The following is a 23845-nucleotide window of genomic DNA, read 5'->3' on the forward strand; positions in this document are numbered from 1 at the left end:
TAACCAATTTTCAGTGTGGACCTCCGGACCTTGTTGAAAACAGAATGCGGCCTCCGGGGTAAAATGAGTTCGACACCCATGGTATAAGGAGATAGTGACATAAGCAAAGGACTGCATACCACATAGATGGCATCAACTACTATTAACAACTGGCAATCGTAACAACCAACTGTAAATGCATAAGTTTCAATAACAACATCGCTCACTTCCATCCACACACTCCATCACTCTTGTCCACCTGGAGAGAGACTGGAGAGGCTCTGACCTAAGCCGGCAGAAGGACTGTCGGGTCTTCTTCCCCCTGGCAACCTCCCTAGCCACCTATCTGTGGCTTGCCAGGCCTGGTAGCAGAAGACACCAGGAGTTTTGGGAGACAGTTTATGATCCCCCTAGTCCAGGGATGGGCCATTTTGATGGGAGTGGGAGACACAACAAAAGTCTGAATTCATCATTAGGGGCTCCACTTGCTCACGGGTCTGCGTACCCACATGTCCCTGCCCTAGTCTCTCTGGCGCCGTCAGGTGATGGGTGGAGTGAGCTGCATGAAGTTATAAAACTCAAAGGCGGGGGAATCCGTAACAATAACAGTGTCATGAATCAGTCAAAACACTGTAGAAGCAAAGGTGTTGTCTAGCTTGATCATGTTGGAATTCTATTGGATACCTGTTGATTTATAAGAACCCTGTGATTTGATTGCACAGAACATTTTATTCTGAGGAAGAAAAAACTGCAATGATGATTGATCTCTGAAAGTGAAACCTATCTGTGCTCACCCTGTAGGAGAACAAACTGCATTCTCGAGGTTATTTAAATGTTGTAGTACAATACATTTTATGGTCTGTAGAATTTGTTATAATGCAGCTCTTGCCAACATGGCCAGGTGGCTCAGGAGCACCTCTACAAGAAGACATGTAGGATTGGTGACATAGAGATAGATAGAGACAGAGGTGAAAGTTAAGGCGGTATGGTCCTGGCAAAATAAATAGTGGGGGTAGGCTATATCGGTAAAACATGAGCAAAAAAATATTAATCTATGCTAATACACCACTTTGTATAATTACCGCATGTCAGAGCCATGAAAAGTTAGTGAATGGACTTGAAAACAGGTGGTATAGCCTACGATCCGAAATGCGATGTGGTTAGATGAGAATACTGACATTTTTGCCAAGGCAGAGATGAGTGGCTGACACTGAGACACTCACGGACAGCAGTGGACGCACCAATTCTGGCCTAATGGAATCCAAAAACGTCATTAGACTTTATGGTGTTTTGTGTAACAGATGTCTCTTTCCATTCAACACTGTTGGAGGCTGGAAATATTTTGCAAGTGGATGAACGTGTGCAGGTAGTCTAGTTAAAGGAGCATTTTGAAGTGATTATTTGACAATCAGATGAAAATATCATGACTGCTTGTGTTTATGCCACAATAAAAGGTCATACTTTAAAAAAAATTCAATGACAAATCTTTACGACTAAGCCCACAGAGATCCTATTGAATTAATAAGGATTCTATATGTAATTATATGATTAGGCCCATAAACATGTTTGCACATATAGGAGGTCCCATACAGTGAATAAATGTATTCTACTTTCACCCCTAGATAGAGGATTCCTCTTTATATCTGTACATTATAGCGTCTGTGACAGCATAGGAAGCGCCATTGAGGCTACAACCCATAGGAAAACCCACCCAGTTGACTAATTTGACGACTTTAAAATGGCGTAAGTATGACGGAAACCCTCAATGGCGCAGCCCATGCCAAAACTGCCTTTTGGCCACTAGAGGCCTCTTTCATTCTCTATGATTGGTGATGACTTGTATGGTAGTGAACTTCGCCCTAGGGGCGTCTGTTGACATTTACATGCCAATAGCTTACCTGTCTGTGCTACAATCATTGTCATTGGCGGTATAAGCCCATTTGGAAGTTAATACTTGTTGTGCGTGGTCTAATTTGTCTTTTTAATGTTGTTTTTTGTGTGAAAAGGGTGGAGTGAAAGCTACTGGAGATTGTTTTCTCTGACTTTTCTTAGGAGGCAGCTTTACTAAAAAGGCTAAACCGTCTACAGGGAAATGTACTAAGACGTTCGCGTGCATTTTCAGGAAGAATGAACGTGATCTTAGGAACAATGCGTAATGGGACCACGGCAACTTTGAGGCAATCTCGGCTATTTGCGGCTGTTGCCAGTTCAAGGGTAAGTATAAAGTCAAGGAAAATCAATGTTTGTATATAGGTCGCTTGTGAGTATTGACTGCAAGTGCAATAGTTACAGAATAACACCTTTTGGCAGCTTTCTGTGGCGATCTGGATTCCAGCCTCTCTATAAAGCCTCACTAAAATAGTTCAAATAGACGATATGATTATCAAAGTATTACTGTTGACATGTGCATTTGAATAAAATATATATATAAATCTAGATTCTAGCGTTTAAAGACAAATTGTAAGGCATTGTATGAAATAGCAACATGTTGTTCATAGTAGATAAAGGAAGGGAAGTTGTTCAAAGAAAACCTGCATAGTCATTAGAGAACACCTTATTCACCTATGGCACAGATATGCCATTCGTAAGGCAGTGAAGCAGCATTGTGCCATTCAATCTCAATCTTTAATGAAATAATTGATCTAAAGCAAAGTTCAACAGTAATTTGGCAGGTCCACTGAATAGGCTACCAAATTCCAAGTTACATTCAGATAGTAAACTCTCCTATTGCTGGGTTGGAACAAAAAAATATTTTTAACTCAGGCCCCCCTTCCAGCATTGGGGAACCACTGCACCATGAGTTCTCAGTGCCAGGATCAACACTGCTGTCATATGACAAGACTAAGCAATGCACTATTATTGTGTGACTAATCTAAACTACTACTTCCTCAGATGCAGTGCTCCACTCAGACCAATAAGCCTGTTGTCGCTGCCAAGATGCCTTTCAGGGTGAAAGTGACTGGAGGCAAACGCTACGTCTGGTGTGCCTGTGGACATAGCAAGAAACAGGTGGGTGTTAGGTATTGAATGTTAAAATTCATGCCCATGCAGGGCTCTAGCCTGTACCCTAGATATCGAGGGAAAAAAACAGGCCCGACCCTAACCCGATGTATGTCGGGCTCGGGTCAGGTAGCAGAGTTCTAGTTCAAAGCATTGAATGTAAAAAAATAATAATAAAGGATTAGGACTGATGAGCCAAAATTTACGCAATATTAACCCTTTCCTTTTCCAGCAGTAGTGATGTAGAGTATGCTCTTTTTAGGTCTTCTACATGAGAATAATGTCTCAGATTGTAATCTGTGCTATAATTAACTCATTTAAATCAGTGAAACAATAGCACTGACAGTCTTTCTCTCGCTCTCTCTCGCTCTCGCCCTTTCTCTGGCAGCCCTTCTGTGACGGTGCTCACAAGACTAAAGCACCCAGCATCTCTCCACGACACTTCACTCCCGAGAAGGACAGCACCCTTATGCTGTGTGCCTGTAAGCAAACCAAAAATGCACCTTACTGCGATGGCACACATTTCAAGGTCATCTTCCGGCATCTAGTCAGCTCAGTGAAAAAAGTGTTTAAAATGAATAACTTTAAAAAAATGGCATGACGCAGCTAATTTCCTTATAACTGTACTGCCTATATTCATTGTTCATAAATCACTTGTTGACAAAAACATTTTTTTTGATAAATGGACAGAGGCATTTATGTTTTGTCACTGTCCATAAGGGAATAAATAATGGCATACTATTTCAATACACATTTTGTCATTCTTATTTTTTTTTCTTAAACCATGCATTCTTTTGAGAAACATGCTGGCGTCTGGCAAGTTCATATAGCTGATATATGATGATCGTTTTTAAACTAAGTTAATTAATGAGTAAAAAAATATAACCGCTTTCATCCCAACCCCTCCGAAAGACACACATACAGGTTTTGGAGAGTTGCTGGGCACTCGGGGAGCTGTTGTTGTGAGGGTTAAGTGCCTTTCTCAAGGGCACAACACCAGGCAAATGGCATCTAGGAATTTGATACCAGCAACCAATGGTTGCCAGCTCACTTCCCGCCAGATCTTTCCAGTATGACCCGATATTCAAACTCGCAACCCTCCGGCCACTGTCTCACCTCTCTAACCACCAGGCTACCTGCTGCTTGGTCATGTTGTCAACAAGGCAGTATGACATCCTCTGCCTTGAAGTCAGTACGACATCCTCTGCCTTAAAGTCATGAAAATCCACAGATTCTTTGGAGAGCATATAGTTGCCGTGGATCCCAACTTAAAATCAAGTTAAACATTCCTAAATAGCAGCATAATGATAATACATGATTTAAAGCTCTGCTACTCATGAATTGCTGTTGATAGCAATGTAACAGATTTATGTATTAAAGGTCCAAATGGAGACTTATCACAGGAGCACTGGCAAGTTCTGATATTTGAACTACTCAAGAATATAACTCAAAAATGTATCAGAATGGGACACCGTACTCAAAACCAAGCAAGTAAACATTTTAATGACCTAAACATGCACATATGGCTGATATTTTAGAATAATATCATTGAATGGTCAAAATATACATCGAGGGAATGTCAAAAGTGTATGAAAATACAACATGGTGTACATGGTCAGATATACAATTCCCTTTGAACTAATTTCTCTTCATGTGAGTAGAACAGGTACCGGTATGTAATGCTGACAAACGTACGGTAAGCTACGTTTTTCAGACGATTGTAGTGCTGCTTGAGGCTTGATAAATATAATGGCTTTTCTAATGTCAAAGCACAGGGAAGTTTAGTACTCGCATACTGTGATCTGCATTTCAAAGAAAGTGCATCAAACGTTTCGTACATACTGTATCTATTGTCCTTGGTGATTGGGGCCATTACCAGTTGAAAGTACTGCATCTATCTACATACACCAGAGTTATTATATACAGTATGACTGATGGCAAGAAGACAGATCTTGCCTTTATATTTCTAGTTATATATATACACACACACACATATATACAGTTGAAGTCGGAAGTTTACATACACTTAGGTTGGAGTCATTAAAACTCGTTTTTCAACCACTCCACAAATTTCTTGTTAACAAACTATCATTTTGGCAAGTCGGTTAGGACATCTACTTTGTGCATGACAAAAGTAATTTTCCCAACAATTGTTTACAGACAGATTATTTCACTTATAATTCACTGCATCACAATTCCAGTGGGTCATACACCAAGTTGACTGTGCCTTTAAACAGCTTGGGAAATTCCAGAAAATGATGTCATGGCTTTAGAAGCTTCCGATAGGCTAATTGACATCATTTGAGTCAATTGGAGGTGTACCTGTGGATGTACCTGTGGATGTATTTCAAGGCCTACCTTCAAACTCACTGCCTCTTTGCTTGACATCATTGGAAAATCAAAAGAAAATCAGCCAAGACCTCAGAAAAAAAATTGTAGACCTCCACAAGTCTGGTTCATCCTTGGGGACAGTTTCCAAACGCCTGAAGATACCACGTTCATCTATACAAACAATTGTACGCAAGTAGAAACACCATGGGATCATGCAGCCGTCATACCTCTCAGGAAGGAGACGCGTTCTGTCTCCTAGATATGAACAGACTTTGGTGCGAAAAGTGCAAATCAATCCCAGAACAACAGCAAAGAACCTTGTGAAGATGCTGGAGGAAACAGTTACAAAAGTATCTATATCCACAGTAAAACGAGTCCTATATCGGCATAACCGGAAAGGCCACTCAGCAAGGAAGAAGCCGCTGCTCCAAAACCGCCATAAAAAAGCAAGACTACGGTTTGCAACTGCACACTGGGACAAAGATTGTACTTTTTGGAGAAATGTCCTCTGGTCTGATGAAACAAAAATAGAACTGGTTGGCCATAATGACCATCGTTATGTTAGGAGAAAAAAAGGGGGGATGCTTGCAAGCCGAAGAACACCATCCCAACCGTGAAGCACGGGGGTTGCAGCATCATGTTGTGGGGGTGCTTTGCTGCAGGAGGGACTGGTGCACTTCACAAAATAGATGGCATCATGAGTGAGGGAAATTCTGTGGTAATATTGAAGCAACATCTCAAAACATCAGTCAGGAAGTTAAAAGCTTGGTCGCAAATGGGTCTTCCAAATGGACAATGACCCCAAGCATACTTCCAAAGTTGTGGCAAATAGCTTAAGGACAACAAAGTCAAGGTATTGGAGTGGCCATCATAAAGACCTGACCTCAATCCCATAGAATATCTGTGGGCAGAACTGAAAAAGTGTGTGCGAGCAAGGAGGCCTACAAAAATGACTCAGTTACACCAGCTCTGTTAGGAGGAATGGGCCAAAATTCACCCAACTTATTGTGGGAAGCTTGTGGAAGGCTACCTTGAAATGTTTGACCCAATTTAAACAATTTAAAGGCAATGCTACCAAATACTAATTGAGTGTATGTAAACTTCTGACCCACTGGGAATGTGATGAAAGAAATAAAAGCTGAAATAAATCATTCTCTCTACTATTATTCTGACATTTCACATTCTTAAAATAAAGTGGTGATCCTAACTGACCTAGGACAGGACATTTTTACTCGGATTAAATGTCAGGAATTGTGAAAAACTGAGTTTAAATATATTTGGCTAAGGTGTATGTAAACTTCTGACTTCAACTGTGTCGGAGTATTTGTGTATATGTGTATATATTACATACCCATACAGACAGACAATCGCATCGCAATGCCATTCAGCATTTTGTCAATTGATATTTTAAAGCCAAATTAATTGTGAAGACTTGGGGGAAGGAATAGTTGAACCGACTGCATATTATACAGTTACAAAACAATTACAATATCCTGTATAAAAGATACTCTATATACATGACCAGGTATGTACGAATGCTCACATTGGATACATATTGTACATTTTGTATGTATGTTTTACTCTAACACACAGACACACACACATTGAAATGAAATGTCTATTTGGCTGCACTTGACAGTCTTTTTACTGATCACAATCGCCCTCTCCCTCAGTACTCTCTTGGCAGATTTTCTCCTTGTCTGTCCATTGGTCCATTGAGGGGCTACTCTGACATTTTGGGGCAATTCCGTTCCACTCTCCATGTTTCTGGGATGTATCAGATTTAGGTTGGGGGTGATACCGCCCCTTTGTCCCCTCCCCTAGTCTCAGTCGCTGCTCCATTGCTTTTGCCGTTGACGTTCACCTTGCGGGCGTTGCTCCCTGACTTGGAGGCTAGAGGGAGCCGTTGAGTACCGTTGGGTCCTGTGGTACCGCTGGGGATCTGAAGGGTAGAGGGTTGGCCTCGGAGGGCAGGGCTGGGCAGGGTGGAGGCCTGACCAGCCGGGCTCAGGGCCTTGTCGCTGTGGGAGTCGCTCTCAGAGGTGGGGCTTGTGTTGACACCGTCGGAGTGGGCCTGGGCGGCACCTTGGGACAGCCTTCGACGCTTCCGGGTGGGCTTGACCCAGTACTGCAGGGGGAGGGGGCCATTCTGCAAAGAGTCACAGAGAGAAGATGAGAACTCTCCAGACACGTGAAAGACCACTCAGATCCTAGGACCTAGCAACGTAGATGTTTAGTGAAGTTGGGATTAGGGTTGGAAGTGACAACTGAAGCTTGGTCAGTGTTGTTGTTATAGCCAGTGTGTCAGTTGGCACTTACACGTCGCCAAGAATACATGTAGGCAATATCCATCAGCGTGTAGTAGTCCTTTAAGGGCTCATCAGCGTACAGCACTTCAATCTGTCAAGGTAGAGAGCATTATTACACATTAATAGCACACAGGTCCAAGAGAAGGGCGTGAAGTATGGGAATAGTAGGGCTAGTCCACCTAAGCGAAAGCATGCATAATCTACTGTATAGGAATGCAGCTTGTCACTAAAATACAGTATTGAGACAAAGTGGTTGTTAGTGTATACTATGGCTTTCTATGGAGCCTGTAGCAATTACCCGTAAGGTGTTTGGAATGTCCATCTTGCTACGCAGGAACTTGGCTAAGTGCAGGACTGTCATGGCTGCCGGGCATTGCAGGAAGCGTTTGCTGTTGGTCTGAAAATGAAGAGAACAGTACGTGTGGTTAAAACAGATTTATAACTAGAGGTTAAGGGCAGGACATAATATGAAAGGTCCTGTATGGCTCAGTTGGTAGAGCATGGCGCTTGCAATGTATGCGCGCATGACAGTCGCTTTTAAAAGCGTATGCTAAATGGCATTTATTATCATTTAGAGAGTGTGGATGACAAATTGACATTAGCATGTATATTGGGTTAGCATTTTATGGTTGAATCACTCACATTGTCTCCTTCTGTATCCACAGGTTGTGTGTCACTTCTATAAGCAAATTGAAAAACAGCATGGGTTAAGATGAGCATAGCTTTGTTTTGACCCAGCTTCATGTTAAAACGTATTAGCACATAGAGATACAGCCCTACTGTAACACATTTGGTCTGTTCTATACTATAGGAAACAGAAACATCCTATCTAATTGGTTGCATGAAAAAGATTAAGAGATCACACATTCTAGAACTTACTTGTTCTTCTCATGGAACTGAATGGAGAGACTGATGATTTCATCTTCTGCAATAATAGTCGGCTCCTCCACCACTTCTCCTGGCTCCAGGTGTTGGTTTTCCTGGTTTGTGTAGAAGTCCCGCCTTCGTTTCATCTCATCTGAAGTAAACAAAACAATAAAGTCATTAGAGTGAAAAAGACATTGGCACGTGTTCGCTTTTAATTAATTATTAAAGGGGGCAACTTTAATAAAACAGGCTTATTACACTGTAATTATCACTAAATATGCTTGTTGTAAAATACTGCAATGTACACTGAACACAAATATAAATGCAACATGTAAAGTGTTGGTCCCATTTTTCATGAGCTGAAATACAATATCTCAAATTTTCCATACGCACAAAAAACGTACTTCTCTCAAATTTTGTGCAAACATTTGTTTACATCCCTGTTAGTGAGCATTTCTCCTTTGCCAAGATACTCCATCCACCTAACAGGTGTGGCATATCAAGAAGCAGATTAAACAGCATGACCATTACACAGGTGCACTTTGTGCTTGGGGACAATAAAAGGCCACAACACAATTCCACATATGTCTCAAGTTTTGATGGAGCATACAATTGGCATGCTGACTGCAGGAATGTTGCCAAAGAATTGAATGTTAATTTCGCTACCATAAGCCACCTCATACGTTGTTTTAGAGAATTTGGCAGTACATCTAACAGATTACAACCTCTCACCTTCGGTTATTTGCTATTTTTTATTATAGTTATTTGCTATAGTCTTAAAGTTGGTTGCAATTTCAGTTTAATCCACCAGAAAAGACTGAACAAATATTACAAAAAATATTATGTTAAACTCAAATAAACATTTTTGGAGAGAAAAAAATAAAAACAGTATAATCTTTGTAAATTATATCATAAATAGGACTGGTGGAGTTACACTAGCAGCTAACAAAAATATATGGAAATGTCTGCTCTATCCAAAATTACAACCAACTAATTGCAGCATTACCACAAAAAAATGGAAGAGGCAAGTAGAAGGGGGAGAAAGGAACCTGTCTGTCGGCCCTGCATTGAAGACCAAAATTGGTTAAAGAAAATTGCGATAAAAAAGTATACCAGTTTCATTTAAGGACCAAAAAATGTACAGCTGTGCCATTCAGATTGCAAAATAGTTGGGAAGAGATTAGCGATGCACTGATTCCATTGCACATGGTTTATGAACTGATGCACAAAATGACAGCGAAAGTTTAATAAAAATTATTATACACAATTCTAGCAACCAATAGTATGAGATATATATATACACATACAGTACCAGTCAAAAGTTTGGACACACCTACTCATTCCAGGGTTTTTCTTTATTTGTACTATTTTCTACATTGTAGAACAATAGTGAAGACATCAAAACTATGAATTAACACATATGTAATCATGTAGTAACCAAAAAAGTGTTTAAAAAAATCTAAATATATTTTATATTTGAAATTCTTCAAAGTAGCCACCTTTTGCCTTGATGACAGCTATATATATATTTTTTTTAAATGGGGTATTGGAAATGATGCAGACAATTAGTGATAGAAGCCACAATCTATCTTCAATATTAAAACTGATCTACCCCATAAAAAAGGTCTTACAACCACAGACCATGAGTAACCACGCCAGCCCAAGACCTTCATATCCGACTTCTTCAACCTCTGAGGGGGAGGGGGTGCTGAGGAGTATTTCTGGCTTTAATAAAGTGCTTTTTGGGGGAAAAACTCATTCGGATTGGCTTGGCGTGGCTCCCCAGTGGCTGTGCCCCTGCCCAGTCATGTGAAATCCATAGATTAGGGCCTAATACATTTATTTAAATTGACCGACTTCCTTCTATGAACTGTAACTCAGTAAAATCTTTGATATAGTTGCGTTTTATATTTTTGTTCAGTATTTGTATAGAAAACCCACCCCCTTACTCAAGAGATATAGTCTTACCTTTGAATAATCCAGGCACCAACTTGTATACAATGTCCTGTAGAGTTTTGTCTGACCTGGGAAAGGATATGCAAATGATAAAGCCACTTACTAAAGATAAAAGCATGTTGGTTGCACTTATAGATGCATAATAACATAGGTACACCGAGAGAGAAGTGCGCACACACACACATGCAATGTGACTAACCTGATGCTGAGCTGTGGACACGTCTTGTGTACTTGCACATCACATCTGGGGCAGAACTTGTTTGTTTCCAGGAAGGCAACAATGCACGTCTTGCAGACTGGAGTAAGAAGACAGACTTAATGCAAGTGACTTACTGTATGACATTTTATGAAAAGAAAATGCATTGTAAATCTACATTCCTTTTCTACGTCAGTTTATAGGCCATATACTCTAGCCCATATACTAATAATGTTATTATTGGTTCATATTCATTAATTTATTTTATTTATCCGTTATTTTACCAGGTAAGTTGACTGAGAACACGTTCTCATTTACAGCAACGACCTGGGGAATAGTTACAGGGGAGAGGAGGGGGATGAATGAGCCAATTGTAAACTGGGGATTATTAGGTGACCGTGATGGTTTGAGGGCCAGATTGGGAATTTAGCCAGGACACCGGGGTTAACACCCCTACTCTTACGACAAGTGCCATGGGATCTTTAATGACCTCAGAGAGTCAGGACACCCGTTTAACGTCCCATCTGAAAGACGGCACCCTACACAGGGCAGTGTCCCCAATCACTGCCCTGGGGCATTGGGATATTTTTTAGACCAGAGGAAAGAGTGCCTCCTACTGGCCCTCCAACACCACTTCCAGCAGCACCTGGTCTCCCATCCAGGGACTGACCAGGACCAAATTTTGAATAATGCAGTGGACTTAGGAATCTTACATGAGTGCAAGCACTCCACGATGGTTGTGGCATCGATGAAGTAGCCCACACACAGTGGGCATACCAGGTTAGGATTCAGCTCTGTGATTTTTAGCCGACTGGGTTGCATTTTATCCATCTGGAAGGATCTGCAAAAAAAACAACCATCAGACAAAGAATTACTTAGATCATTTATTGGGTAGCAAGATTTGAACCACTAAAGTACATGACACATTTAGTGACCTTTTCTGCTGTTGTTGAATTGTTTTCCAACACAAGGCCTATACATACAAAATGTGTACTGACATATTGACGTGGTCCACTGACATTGTCTATAATAATATGGATCACTTGTTTTTGCTAGAAGCAGTTATGCTTCTTGTAGTGTACCAGTGTCATAGCTACTACACAGAATGGCTACTAGTATATGACCATTTATTTAGTAATTATTTCCAGCCTGGTTGTTTTTTAGATATTTCCCCATCCACCAATGTAACAAAATACGTTTGGAACTGCTCTAGTCTAGACCCGAATACCCCAGTGGGGCCTGTGCACGGGGAGGCACGTACCCCAAACCCCGAGAAGACCCACAATGAGCCCCCTCCTATACCAGTTGGTTCTTATGCATTATAGACATTCTTTATAAAAACTATGTAAAGACAGACGAAAAATAAGCTTAGATGGAGAGTGGAAAACAAAGCAGCCATCTTAAATTCTGTGACAGGACTGGATATGAGAAACGAACAAGAGAGAATCCAAACATAACACCGAGTACCTCAGTTTGTGTGTTGATGTACCTGTGCATCGCGATATGCGAATAAAAACAATTGATGCCTTTGCTTCCTACCTGATTTGACATGAAAAGCGCCCGTACCTCCCGACGTGGATACAGGTAAATTATTTTGAGTTGGTTAACGTTAGATCTTGCAGCAGCGCCAGAAAATGGCTTTTTTTCCCCCACATAGTCAGAGGACCGCCCATTATGGTCACGTGATATTATTTTCAGTCCCTGCCGCTTGCCATATACATTGTATTTGCAACATTTTATTTAAAAAAAATACAACTCTCGCGGATAAGTCACTAAAACACCCTCCTCTCTATACATTAACCACACTCATGAAGGAGTGTGTATTGCATACATTGCATACATTTTCTATTTTGACAACCAGTCCTAGACGGAAAACCACGCCCCCCTAGACAATGCTCCCCTAGAGACAATGCTGAAGTTTTTACTACAGACCATTGATAACTATATTATTGGATTTATTGTAGGATTTTGCGGGTCAACTTGACTGTAAAATGTGTAAGCTTTATAGCATAGGCCTACACATGAAATGTATGCCTTTTCTGCTTCATCACCATTCAGTATGAATGACACATTTACTCTATGAGAAATCCTGATATCTGATTCATTGTATTCATTTTGCCATCAGCAGCTTTTACAAATACAGAGATATACTGATTTTCTCACCAAAATGTCGCTGCCTCACACTTTCAAGGTACCAACTACAGTACGCGCGCTTCTACTCTCTGCCTCTTGGGGGCGCACTTCGCTTTGCGACGTTCAGTCTAGACGCCATCTTGAGGAGACCCCAAAACTGGTGACAACAATCTCAGGCGCATCATAATGGGATTACTAACCTCTAAATAAAATCACCTCAAATCGTTGTGGGTAGCAGACGACACCAGAAAGGAGAGGAGTCGTCCACCAAGAGTGTATTACTTCTCAAAGAAGACTGCGGCTTAGCTAAAGGCAACCTTGCCTGTAGCTAGATGGCTGGCTAGCTATCTATGCCAACAGCTGGTCTGTGTGCCGCTCCGGAGTGAACCGTGTGGCCTGCTCGGGAGGAAGGGTGGCGACCGCGCAACATGCAATCACGTTAATTTACTACAGAATCAAATTTGATTCAAAGACCCTGCAAATTGGATGCGACAATGCACTTATAGATATCACGCTCTTAATGTAAATTTCGTTGTCTGGAGTGATACGACCCAGCTAGCCTGCTTGATTACAGTGCTGTCTTGCGTTTCCTAAATTATTCCCAACAGGAGACATGTCATCCAACTGTACCAGCGTTGCGCCGGTGAGCGCTAGCAAAACGAAGACGAAAAAGAAACATTTTATAGGACAGAAAGTGAAATTATTCCGTGCAAGTGAGCCTATTCTCAGCGTTTTAATGTGGGGTGTCAACCATACGGTAAATGCATTTTTGTTCATGTTCACAAGCTAGCTTGTTTGTCTATGTGGTGTTTTGAATAGCTAACGGTAACGCGATAGCTAGCCAGCTGCTTGATTGACCAGAGTCAATTTTAGAGCTCATCCATCGTCTAGTAGTCTGTAGTCAGGTACTTAGTCTGATGCTTAGGTGAAAGCTGTTAACCCTTCATTCACCATTCTCCCTAGGCAGGAATATCAATGTAGTATCATTCTAGCTATTTGGTGTGCCAGTCGCGGACGCTTTAAAAATGTGCAGCAAATAGCTGCGACGTTGAACATAATCATTTGACATTACCCCGCGCACGATGCAGGAATTATTCGGCACAAGCTGCATAACGTCTTCTGTTCTGTAGAACGTGGGATGTGTGGTGGTCTGAAGTGAGCTAGTTGGTTGGTTTGGAGAGGAGGTCGTGAGCACTGCTCCAACCTTAAGCATTCATTCTGTCTAGAGCAGGCCAGAGAGGGGTGTGACTGTTGGAGAGCAGCAGGTTGCATTGAGCCCCAACCGCAGCCTGCCTGCCTATTGTTTTACAGGCATCAATGAATAAGAAAGCGGCAAATCTAACATTTGCAGATTCTAGCCTGATTTAATGTGGTTTAGTGTGAAGTACACATTTGAACACTCAACCATAAAAAGAATAGGTTCACAGTTAGTCTAATTTGAGTGGGAAAAGGATGGACAGTGTCTTCAACACATCCTAAAATATACTTTATTGAGACTGTTTTTCACCAAATGGATCAAGTTTCTCACTCACATGAATGCAGCGATCACCAAATGCATTGCAGAGAGCTTCAAGGCTCCATTTTTGTGGCCAGCAGTAGTAGGCGAACACACCCCCTTCCCTGCTTGACTGACACCTCCAGATCAATGTCTCTGGCATGAATATGATGCCCCAGTTTTGGATTCGCTTCACTCACAATTTGAATAACAGTGCTAATGCATAATTTCACTTCCAATGTTTGCATGCATTTCAATATGTTGCCTTCTCACTAACATGTACATTACATCTTGTATGTACGATTGTCTGTAATTATTCTTTCTCAATTGATTTCCCCCTCTCCTTGCTGTGTTTTTGTTGAGCCTATTTTATGTATATTTCAGTACCTTATGTAAGGATAAATATAGACCATAGTCAAATAGGCAGTTCTTGTAGACCAGGCAAAGAATACATGCTTCAAATGGAGAAAACAATGTCATTAATGAACCAATTAGCATATTTAGTGAAGCTGCAATAATCATCCTGTGATGCATTCTGCAATAATCATCATGGACAAGTTCAGTGTGTGGTGGATGCTGGGTGTAGATTCAAGGTGTAGGCGGCAGGCTAATTTAGGCTAATACAAGAAAGACGTCAAAGAGCCTTCTCCTCAAAGCTCTCATAACCAGAATATATTTCATCTTGGTAGTCAGTCGTAACATCGTTCTGCTAGTCACAAAGCGGGATGAATTCGGTTCCAAGCTAAGCTTTTGCTCTGAGAAGACCTTTGTCAGTTGGAGCATATAGCCAAACACAGATTTAATTGAAGCTCCCTTCAAAAACATAGATTCAGTCTTGATGGTAGATAATGCCAGCCTTACAGGCTTTCCAACACCGGGAATAACCTACATCTTCAAATCTGATACGAGCCTTCATCAAACTTATAATAAAATCTGCCATTTAGCAGACACTTTTATCTAACGCAACTTACAGTCATGCAGATGGGTGGTCCCGGGAATCGAACCCACTACTCTGGCTTTACAAACGCCATGCTCTACCAACTGAGCCACAAAGGACCACCTTCATCAAACTTTGTGTGTAAGTTGATTAGACATAATCCAACATATAGTCAGGATATCGATTGTGTCTGCCTGCTGAAGGCATTAAGCTATGCCTCTAATGACAAAATAAATATGATGATACTTTTGAAGGACACACTAATTTGGGCTCCCGGGTGGCACAGCGGTCTATGGCACTGCATCTCAGTGCTTGAGGCATCACTGCAGACACGCTGGTTCAAATCCAGGCTGTATCACAATCGGCTGTGATCGGGCGTCCCATAGGGTGGCGCACAATTGGCCCAGCGGTGTTTGGCCGGTGTAGGCCGTCATTGTAAATAATCATTTGTTCTTAACTGACTTCTCTAGTTAAATTAAAGGTTAAAATAAAAAAAATTGACCTGTTGGCATGCTAGATGGTGATTTTTCATAGCATGTCAGGCAGTTGAATGAGAGTCTATCCCTTGAAGTAGTCTCAGAGAGAGCCTGATATAACTCAAACCCCCAGCTCTAGGAGAGGCTACTTGGCTATGTCCTGCATATTCCATACAACTCAATGTGTTTGTGCTCCGTATGCTATTATTTTTCTACCTCAAGGTAACTTTCCCATTTCTCTCCTATTTTAGCAGCGTCTGTGTCTCCTGGATGCATTCTTGTCTCCTTTTTTTCTTTGAAGCATTTATTCACGTTCCCTCCCTGCCACTCCTCTTACTGTCTGGAGTTCATAAATCTATGGAGAGGGCTCTCTCTGGGAATCAGTCTGTTCCTTACAGTGAATCTGTCTCGGTAGATAAGATCAACAGTGTGACAAGGGACTCAGCCAGAGAGCACTGCTGTCAGTTCGCTTTGGTCCAAAGTGAATGATTGTCAGTAAATAGACACTGGTTCACTGCAGTTTGGTCTGGTGTGGGGATTAGTGTGTTGACCTGCTCTAGCGTTCTATTCTGATCTCCTGCTCTTTCTATCTCCCCACTATTTCAGATCAACGAGTTGAGTAACGTGCCTGTACCAGTAATGCTGATGCCTGATGATTTTAAAGCCTACAGTAAGATCAAAGTGGACAACCACCTATTTAACAAGTAGGTATCCCGTGTACTAACTTTGCAACCTGCCATACCATATTACTGCACACCATATTACTGCCCATATAAACTCAAACAAGAGGCCAATTTAGCTGCATTGTCTAAAATATACAGTACGGTACTACCTGAAATCTGCTGATACTATGTTATGCTACTGATTAGGAGAGAGAAGGTCTTGGCTTGGTTGGCCCAATTGTCTATGACGTGGTGTGCTTTTAAATCACTAGCAAGATCAAGTTCCTCTATCGCCTGTAATATAACTCACCATGGGTCTAGCGATCCCCACTACACTGGAGTTGTAGTCAAAACATTAACTGAACACTTCACTGAGCAGCTTTGCAATGGAAATTATCCTCATAGTGATGCACCTCTAGTATGCTGGTCAAGAGCTTCTCATATTTCCTTTATCTATTCCAGTGAGTTCCTCAGACACTCTGACTCTGCTCATGGACTAACTATAGAATTAGAATAATAGAATGGACATGAGCCTTCATATGATGGGATAACAGTCAGCCATTTTGGTCAGGGAGTTGGTCAACCATGATTTGCCAGTGCTGTGATAAGATATTGTGTAAAGTAATGCATTTGAAGAATTTAGCTAGCCAGACAGTTTAAGAGGAATGACTCCATACATTTGTCAAGTGAACTGCCAATATGCCAACATTCCATTCAAACAATGCAATCAATCCACAGCCATAAACTGGCTGAAATCAGTTGATAGGACTTAGACAAGTTGTAATGTAACAAGTACTGATATTGTGTCATGTAATAGCACTCACAGCTTTCCAAGAAAACTCAAATTGAGACAATAATGATCTGTTAATGAGTTTAAAACCCGGATAAACTGTATGATTATATGACTGTTTTAGGTTGGTAATAAGCCTATTACACATCTTCTGATATATCACATGCCTTTTATTTTCCTGCATCAGTCAAATCAGGATTATGCCTCTGGCGATCTCCACTACACTACACTAGAGTTCTAGTCAAAACATTCATTGAACACTTAACTGAGCATCTTTGCATTGCAAATCATCCTCATAGTGAAGCACCTCTAGTGTAGTATGCTGGTCAATTGCTTCTCACATTTCCGTGATCTGTTCCAATGATTCCTCAGATGACATCAACACTCTGACTGCTAATGGACTAACACACTCTTCATTTATATTAACACTCTTCAACACACTTGTATCTCTCAGAGAGAACCTGCCCAGCCGCTTTAAATTCAAAGAGTACTGCCCTATGGTGTTCCGCAACCTGAGGGAGAGGTTCTGCATCGATGACCAGGATTACCAGGTAAAACATGGTCTCCTGTGTGGAGATGTCTAAGGGGAAGAATGCAGGATGGGTTAACTGAAGAGAAAGACCAGTGAGGATGGGTTCACAGTAGTGAACTGAAAGACAGATTGAGGATAGACGTTTGCTTGGCACGGCTCGGTAATGTCAAAAGGGTAGAGGACAGTTAAGGAGAGAGCAGATCAGAGTACCAGAGGGAACCCCCTGTTGTTCCCTGCCCAGTTTGATTCATTGCAGATTCCAATTCTTCCCTCAACCCAATGTAGTAAGTCTTTCTCTGGATTTCATCCTTCAACCCAATGTAGTAAGTCTTTATCAGCATTTCATCCTTCAACCCAATGTAGTAAGTCTTTATCAGCATTTGTTGATAAAGTACTAAAATACTTTTTACTGAGTTATCACATGTAAACAATGGGTGTTTTTAGTGTTTAGAGAATCATACCAAGCATAGTTTGTTACATTAAGTTCAACTATCTTGGTAGCCTTGCTAAATGGATCCCTATGTGAAGGTTTTTTTGAGCTTGGAATAGCTCAATGTAAATGAAATCCATTGATCCATTACTAACTCGTGAAGTAATTATGAAGCATTTTCTTTATAGAGGGCTTTTCATTCATGTCAAAGCCTCAATTTTCTGCTCTGTATGTCTCTCCCTCCCCCGGGCTCCCTCCTGTGGTGGATCGTCATCAGAACTCTCTGACGAGGAGCGCCCCGCTCAACAGCGACTCCCAGGGGCGCTTTGGCAACCGCTTCCTGTCCAGCTACGACCACCGCTTCGTCATCAAGACGGTGTCCAGCGAAGACATCGCCGAGATGCACAACATCCTCAAGAAGTACCACCAGGTGGGAGAGTTACCACATGCACAAGTATAACACGTTAAAATAAAAATCTGTACAAACATACATGTAGTACATGTTGAAGGGAGCATGTTGGCTTCGAATATTGAGGACCTTTCAATGTGGTGCTGAAGAAATATCTGAATTGTCCGATTTGATGGGACTATCCTTTTGTAATAGCTAACAATTATGCCGACTTCATTACTGGAGCTCTCCCACTGTTTCCTTTGCATTACTCATTCCCCTTCCTCCTCTCTCTCTCCTTTCCTCTCCCTATATTTCCATCCTCCTCCTCTGGGTCTCCTCAGTTCATAGTGGAGTGTCATGGCAGCACTCTGCTCCCCCAGTTCCTGGGCATGTACCGGCTAACAGTGGACGGGGTTGAGACGTACATGGTGGTGACCCGTAATGTATTCAGCTACCGTCTGACCGTGCACCGCAAGTACGACCTGAAGGTAGGTGTCGATATGCACACTAGCTTGGAGGGAACTAACTGGGAGAACACTTACTGGTAGTACCCTAACTCCAGTAGGGCACTAGGAGCACACTTACAGCTGTAACACTGTTAGCGCTCATTGGGGTAAGGGCATTTATAATAAGCTCAATGCATAGGGTGCTTGCAGAGTATTCCGGTTCCCAGTAGAACTTGAGGCTCCAGAAACTTACTTAAGGCTAGATTTACAGACTATTTTCTGGTTATGTGATGTATTCTTTTTTATTATTCTTTTTTGAACCTTTATTTAACTAGGCAAGTCGGTTAAGAACAAATTCTTATTTACAATGACGGCCTACCCCCGGCCAAACCCGAACGACGTTGGGCCAATTGTGCTCCCCCTATGGGGCTCCCAATCACGGCTGGATGTGAGCCTGGAATCGAACCAGAGACTGTAGTGACGCATCTTGCACTGAGATGCAGTGCCTTAGACCGCTGAGCCACTCGGGAGCTCATTATTTAGAAGGGGAAATGGTTAAGAATTCTGCTCTTGTGGAAAAGCTCAATAAATCTGTCTCTTTGTGCATGGGCAACAACACTGAGAATAGAGGTGTGACGGCATACCTCTGTGCCTATTGGCTCTCAGAACATCGTTTCCCTTCACAACAAACACCTCTGTGGCTGACAGGCGTTCTCTGGGGGAAACAATTCTGCTTTCTGAAATATGACAATGTTATAACGATACTGTCAAGTCCAAGAGAAACAAAGGGGGAACAAAGATGCACAGAATGTCTGTCTCTAACTCTGAATTCCGTGACATCTCTGTGAATTATCTTCTTTTTTTTTTTTCATTCAGGGTTCCACGGTCTCAAGGGAAGCCAGTGACAAAGAGAAGGTGAGTTCATTTACGTTTATACGACGATGAGAGGAGTGTTGGGGTACAATGACAGGAATCCCAAAATAATTGTGTGGATCATGCTAATAAAAAAAAGAATCAAACTAACCAGCTAAAAACAAAACAAATTTACAGCCCAAAATACCTTTAGAAAAGTGCAGAAGTAATGATTTTTCCATCTAATGATAATGAAGCACAAATGAAATAACACATCCACAGTTGGGCCATGTCCGACTGCTGTCCATGCTGCGCAGAAGGGGAAGTCAAAAGGGGGTGAGTGTAGTCCATGTGGAATAGTTAGCTGTGTGCGCTAGTAGTATCCACCATGCGAGTTACATTACCCGCTCTGAAACCTAGAAGTAGTTATTTCCCTTCCTGGCTACGTCTTTTGTAGAGCAGTGCGTAATACTGCTTTGTGACTGCTGAGTTGTTGTTGGGAACAGAAGGTTGCTGGTTCACGCCCAGTGAGGGACGGACAGAACCTGGTGAGGCCAATGTCACTGGTCGGATTCGTACTGCGGACCTATCGCTCGAGAAACACACCGTCTTAACCATTACACCAAGAGGAAATAACTGAAATAGTTGTTCTCCCTAAAAAGTCAATCCGAGGACAATGAGTGGAAACTAAATCAAATGACCCTACTTGTCATGCATCAAAATTAACAGCAAGAAAGACCTCTGTCATTTTGTGGCAATCTCAGAATATTTTGATTCTAATTTCTATCACTCTGCTCAGGCCAAGGAACTCCCCACCTTTAAAGACAACGACTTTCTGAACGAGGGCCAGAAGCTGCAGATAGGAGATGACAACAAGAAGTACTTCTTGGAGAAACTAAAGCGCGACGTAGAGGTAGGAGACGTCTCACGGCTGCTCGATTTGATGTCGTTTTTATTATCATTACAGTCGTCATTGTTAAAATACCCGGGTAAATGGACATTGTGTTTTGTTTCTAGTCCTTTCAACCAGTTTCAACTAAGTACCTGTGAACAAAGACATGACTTTAGGTTGACAAATAGAAGAATAGTGAGTTTAATGTCCTCTAGGGAAATTTCCCAAAATAACATGTGTTGCAATATCTGACATCTCTCCCGTTTGTGTACATCAGTTCCTGGCCACTCTGAAGATCATGGACTACAGTCTGCTGGTGGGGATCCATGATGTGGACCGGGCAGAGCAGGAGGAGATGGAGGTGGAGGCAGGAGGAGAGGAGGAGGAGTACGAGAACGATGGGATGGGAGGAGCACTCACCGGCTCCTTCGGCACCCCTCCAGACAGCCCTGGGAACCCCCTCAATTTTGGCGGGTTCTTCAGCCCTGGCGAGTTTGACCCCTCCGTGGACGTCTACGCAATCAAGAGCAACGACAGTAAGAGACACTCTTTCTTGAGTTTTGTCAAGTGATTTTTCCATGCAATTTTGCTATATTTGTGCAACTCTCTATCTATAGTGATTCAGAAAGTATTGACACTTTAGCTTTTGCCACATTTTGTTGTGTTACAGCCTGAATTTAAAATTGATTAAATTTGAGATTTTTTGTCACTGGCCTAGACACAATAAATAGCCCATAATGTCGAAGTGGAATTATGTTTTATTTTTCGAAATGTTTACATATTAATAAAAAAAATAAAGCTGAAATGCCTCGCAAAGAAGGGCACCTATTGATAGATGGGTAAAACAAAATTCAGACATTGAATATCCCTTTGAGCAATGGTGAAGTTATTAATTGCACTTTGGATGCTGTATCAATACACCCAGTCACTACAAAGATACAGGAGTCCTTCCAAACTGGAGAGGAAGGAAACCACTCGGGGATTTCACCATGAGGCCAATGGTGACTTTAAAACAGTTACAGGGTTTAATGGCTGTGATAGAACACTGAGGATGGATCAACAACATTGTAGTTATTCCACAATACTAACCTAAATGACAGAGTGAAAAGGAAGCCTGTACAGAATAAAACATATTCCAAAACATGCATCCTTTTTGCAACAAGTCACTTAAATAATACTGCAAAAAAGGACCTGAAAACGGTTGTCTAGCAGTGATTAACAACCAATTTGACAGAGCTTGGAGAATTTTTTTAATAACAATGGGCAAGTGTACAAACCAGGTGTGGAAAGCTCTTAGAGACTTACCCAGAAAAGCTCACAGCTGTAATTGCTGCCAACGGTACTTCTACAAAGTATTGACTCAGGGGTGTGAATACTAATGTAAATGAGCTATTTCTGTATTTCATTTTCAATACATTTGCAAAAATGTCTAAACACGTTTTCACTTTGTCATTATGGGCTATTGTGTGTAGATGGGTAAGCAACCAGGAAATGTTGGAGCAATTTCTGTATAGTGCATCTTTAATTAACATTTGAAAATGAAACTAATTTTAGAACAGACATCATGGGACAGCCCAGTGAAAAGTAATACTTGCTATTTATACTCCTTTGCTCCTTGTGGTAGGTGCTGTGAAGAAAGAAGTGTACTTCATGGCTATCATCGACATCCTCACGCACTACGACGCTAAGAAAAAAGCTGCACATGCTGCCAAAACTGTGAAACATGGGGTGAGTAATGGACTAGATCTGACCAAACATGAAGCCAAGTGTTTAGGCCACAAAGATGCTAGATCATATAGTAGTTTCAAGTAGAAGATCATCTTGTGAGATGTGTTATGACAGAAATTGTAGTTGTATGTTTCTAATGTGCATATGTTTACACTGAACTCTGTTGTCCCTCCCTCAGGCCGGGGCAGAGATCTCCACCGTAAACCCAGAGCAGTACTCCAAAAGATTCTTTGAGTTTATGTCCAACATCCTGTCATAGAATCATCTCTCCTACCCCAGCCAATCACATCCTGTCATAGAGCCATCAGCCACACCCACCCCTCTCTCGCTCCTCCTGCCACTCCCACCTGACTTAGCCCCACCCCTTACCCTCCCACCCAGGGGACGACAGACTGAAAGGATGCACAGACGACAAGCCTGTTCCATTGACCCACAGAGAGGGGGCGCCGGACTCTTTCAAAAAAAAAAGCAACGCGTCTCTTCTCCTCCCACGTCCTACTCCCTCTGCCTCCTCAGTCTGAGTGCTCAACAAGGAAGGCTAGTGAAACAGAGTTCTATAGGATATTTGAGACCCTCCCCCCGCCACCTTATACTAGTCCTCACGCCAGCACGGGAACTGTCTCACTAATGCCTTGAGTCTGCTTCAGCAGTAGGAGTCTGTTTAGTACCGTCTGTTCTTTATTATTTTGACACACATACACACCTCTCACAGACACAGAAGCGGTCAGATCGCATTCATCTTTTGACCGAGTGGCCAACAGGCGTTTACAAACTCTGCCTCCTTGACTTGTCAGGAGATCCGCAGCCGACAGTAACAAAATTGGAAATGCAGGAGATGAATTAATATATAAGGGTTTTACGTAAATGAATGCAATACCAAAATGCATGGCTAAAATGTACATGACTTCGCCAGTTAGTTGAAACGGCAAACCACTGAACTTAGCATCTGAGCATTATGACTAAAAAAGAAAAAACATGTCTGAATGTTACGTTGCCATATTGTTCTGAAAACTTATGACATTTTTACCATGAACTTGGAGGTTGGTAAAAGAAAATCCACATAAAAAGGGGAGTACTAAAGCAAATGCTTTTTTATTACCATAAGAATCATTTTTTATATCTTGTTTACATTAATGTAGCATTTGTGTTTGTATAGTTGTTTTGTTACCGACATTAGATCAGAAAAGTTACTTGAAAAGGATTCATTACATATTAAAGGGAGTTTTTTCTTCTTTCCTGAATCTAGTTTAATTCATTTTCTCACCTTTGACTAACAAAAATCATTCCTTCGTGCCTTGTAGCGGTGGTTTTAAATTAGGTTATTATAATGACCTATTCTGTCTGTATCGAGAGCGCAGCAAAATTTCCGCGTGAGACAAGTGTCAACAGACAATAGCCGTTTAGCCGCTCAATTCATTCAGATTATTCCCTGGAGACTATTCT

The 23845-nt window shown here is 41.6% G+C and overlaps 3 protein-coding genes across 4 annotated transcripts; 2 read left to right on the forward strand and 1 right to left on the reverse strand.

Annotated features, from left to right (window-relative positions):
* Nucleotides 1-1812: 1812 nt before the first annotated feature.
* LOC139568617 (CDGSH iron-sulfur domain-containing protein 3, mitochondrial-like) lies at nt 1813-3730 on the forward strand. The gene is made up of 3 exons (XM_071390564.1): nt 1813-2193; nt 2872-2988; nt 3368-3730. The coding sequence occupies exons 1-3, from the start codon at nt 2107-2109 to the stop codon at nt 3578-3580; spliced, it is 417 nt and encodes a 138-aa protein (XP_071246665.1). The 5' UTR covers nt 1813-2106; the 3' UTR covers nt 3581-3730.
* A 732-nt stretch (nt 3731-4462) lies between these two features.
* On the reverse strand, nt 4463-13990 carry LOC139568620 (polycomb complex protein BMI-1-like). 2 transcript variants are annotated; one of them, XM_071390567.1, is made up of 9 exons: nt 12178-12290; nt 11352-11479; nt 10642-10738; nt 10455-10510; nt 8499-8637; nt 8262-8298; nt 7918-8016; nt 7630-7710; nt 4463-7459 (listed from the first exon to the last, which is right to left on the reverse strand). In XM_071390567.1, exons 2-9 carry the CDS (start codon nt 11467-11469, stop codon nt 7094-7096), a joined length of 993 nt encoding a protein of 330 aa, XP_071246668.1. In that variant the 5' UTR covers nt 11470-11479; nt 12178-12290; the 3' UTR covers nt 4463-7093. The 2 variants fall into 2 exon arrangements, with proteins under 2 accessions (XP_071246668.1, XP_071246669.1); XM_071390568.1 differs by lacking the exon at nt 12178-12290 and adding an exon at nt 13844-13990 and having other exon boundaries at nt 6689-7459.
* Nucleotides 12869-23643, forward strand: LOC139568619 (phosphatidylinositol 5-phosphate 4-kinase type-2 beta-like). The gene is made up of 10 exons (XM_071390566.1): nt 12869-13528; nt 16286-16383; nt 17586-17682; nt 18371-18523; nt 18826-18972; nt 19807-19845; nt 20582-20695; nt 20952-21210; nt 22299-22402; nt 22581-23643. Exons 1-10 carry the CDS (start codon nt 13385-13387, stop codon nt 22659-22661), a joined length of 1236 nt encoding a protein of 411 aa, XP_071246667.1. The 5' UTR covers nt 12869-13384; the 3' UTR covers nt 22662-23643.
* Nucleotides 23644-23845: the final 202 nt, after the last annotated feature.

Source organism: Salvelinus alpinus, chromosome 2 (genome assembly GCF_045679555.1).
Source record: "Salvelinus alpinus chromosome 2, SLU_Salpinus.1, whole genome shotgun sequence".
In the NCBI taxonomy this organism is placed as follows: domain Eukaryota; kingdom Metazoa; phylum Chordata; class Actinopteri; order Salmoniformes; family Salmonidae; genus Salvelinus; species Salvelinus alpinus.

Coding starts and splice junctions, on each gene's coding strand:
- LOC139568617 (XM_071390564.1), top strand. CDS start 2,107: ATGAACGTGATCTTAGGAACAATGCGTAATGGGACCACGGCAACTTTG. Junction 2,194..2,871: donor CGGCTGTTGCCAGTTCAAGG/GTAAGTATAAAG, acceptor CTACTTCCTCAG/ATGCAGTGCTCCACTCAGAC. Junction 2,989..3,367: donor GTGGACATAGCAAGAAACAG/GTGGGTGTTAGG, acceptor TTTCTCTGGCAG/CCCTTCTGTGACGGTGCTCA.
- LOC139568620 (XM_071390567.1), bottom strand. CDS start 11,469: ATGGATAAAATGCAACCCAGTCGGCTAAAAATCACAGAGCTGAATCCT. Junction 8,299..8,498: donor CAGTTCCATGAGAAGAACAA/GTAAGTTCTAGA, acceptor ATTTGCTTATAG/AAGTGACACACAACCTGTGG. Junction 8,017..8,261: donor TGGATACAGAAGGAGACAAT/GTGAGTGATTCA, acceptor CTTCATTTTCAG/ACCAACAGCAAACGCTTCCT.
- LOC139568619 (XM_071390566.1), top strand. CDS start 13,385: ATGTCATCCAACTGTACCAGCGTTGCGCCGGTGAGCGCTAGCAAAACG. Junction 17,683..18,370: donor TCGATGACCAGGATTACCAG/GTAAAACATGGT, acceptor GATCGTCATCAG/AACTCTCTGACGAGGAGCGC. Junction 18,524..18,825: donor TCCTCAAGAAGTACCACCAG/GTGGGAGAGTTA, acceptor GGGTCTCCTCAG/TTCATAGTGGAGTGTCATGG.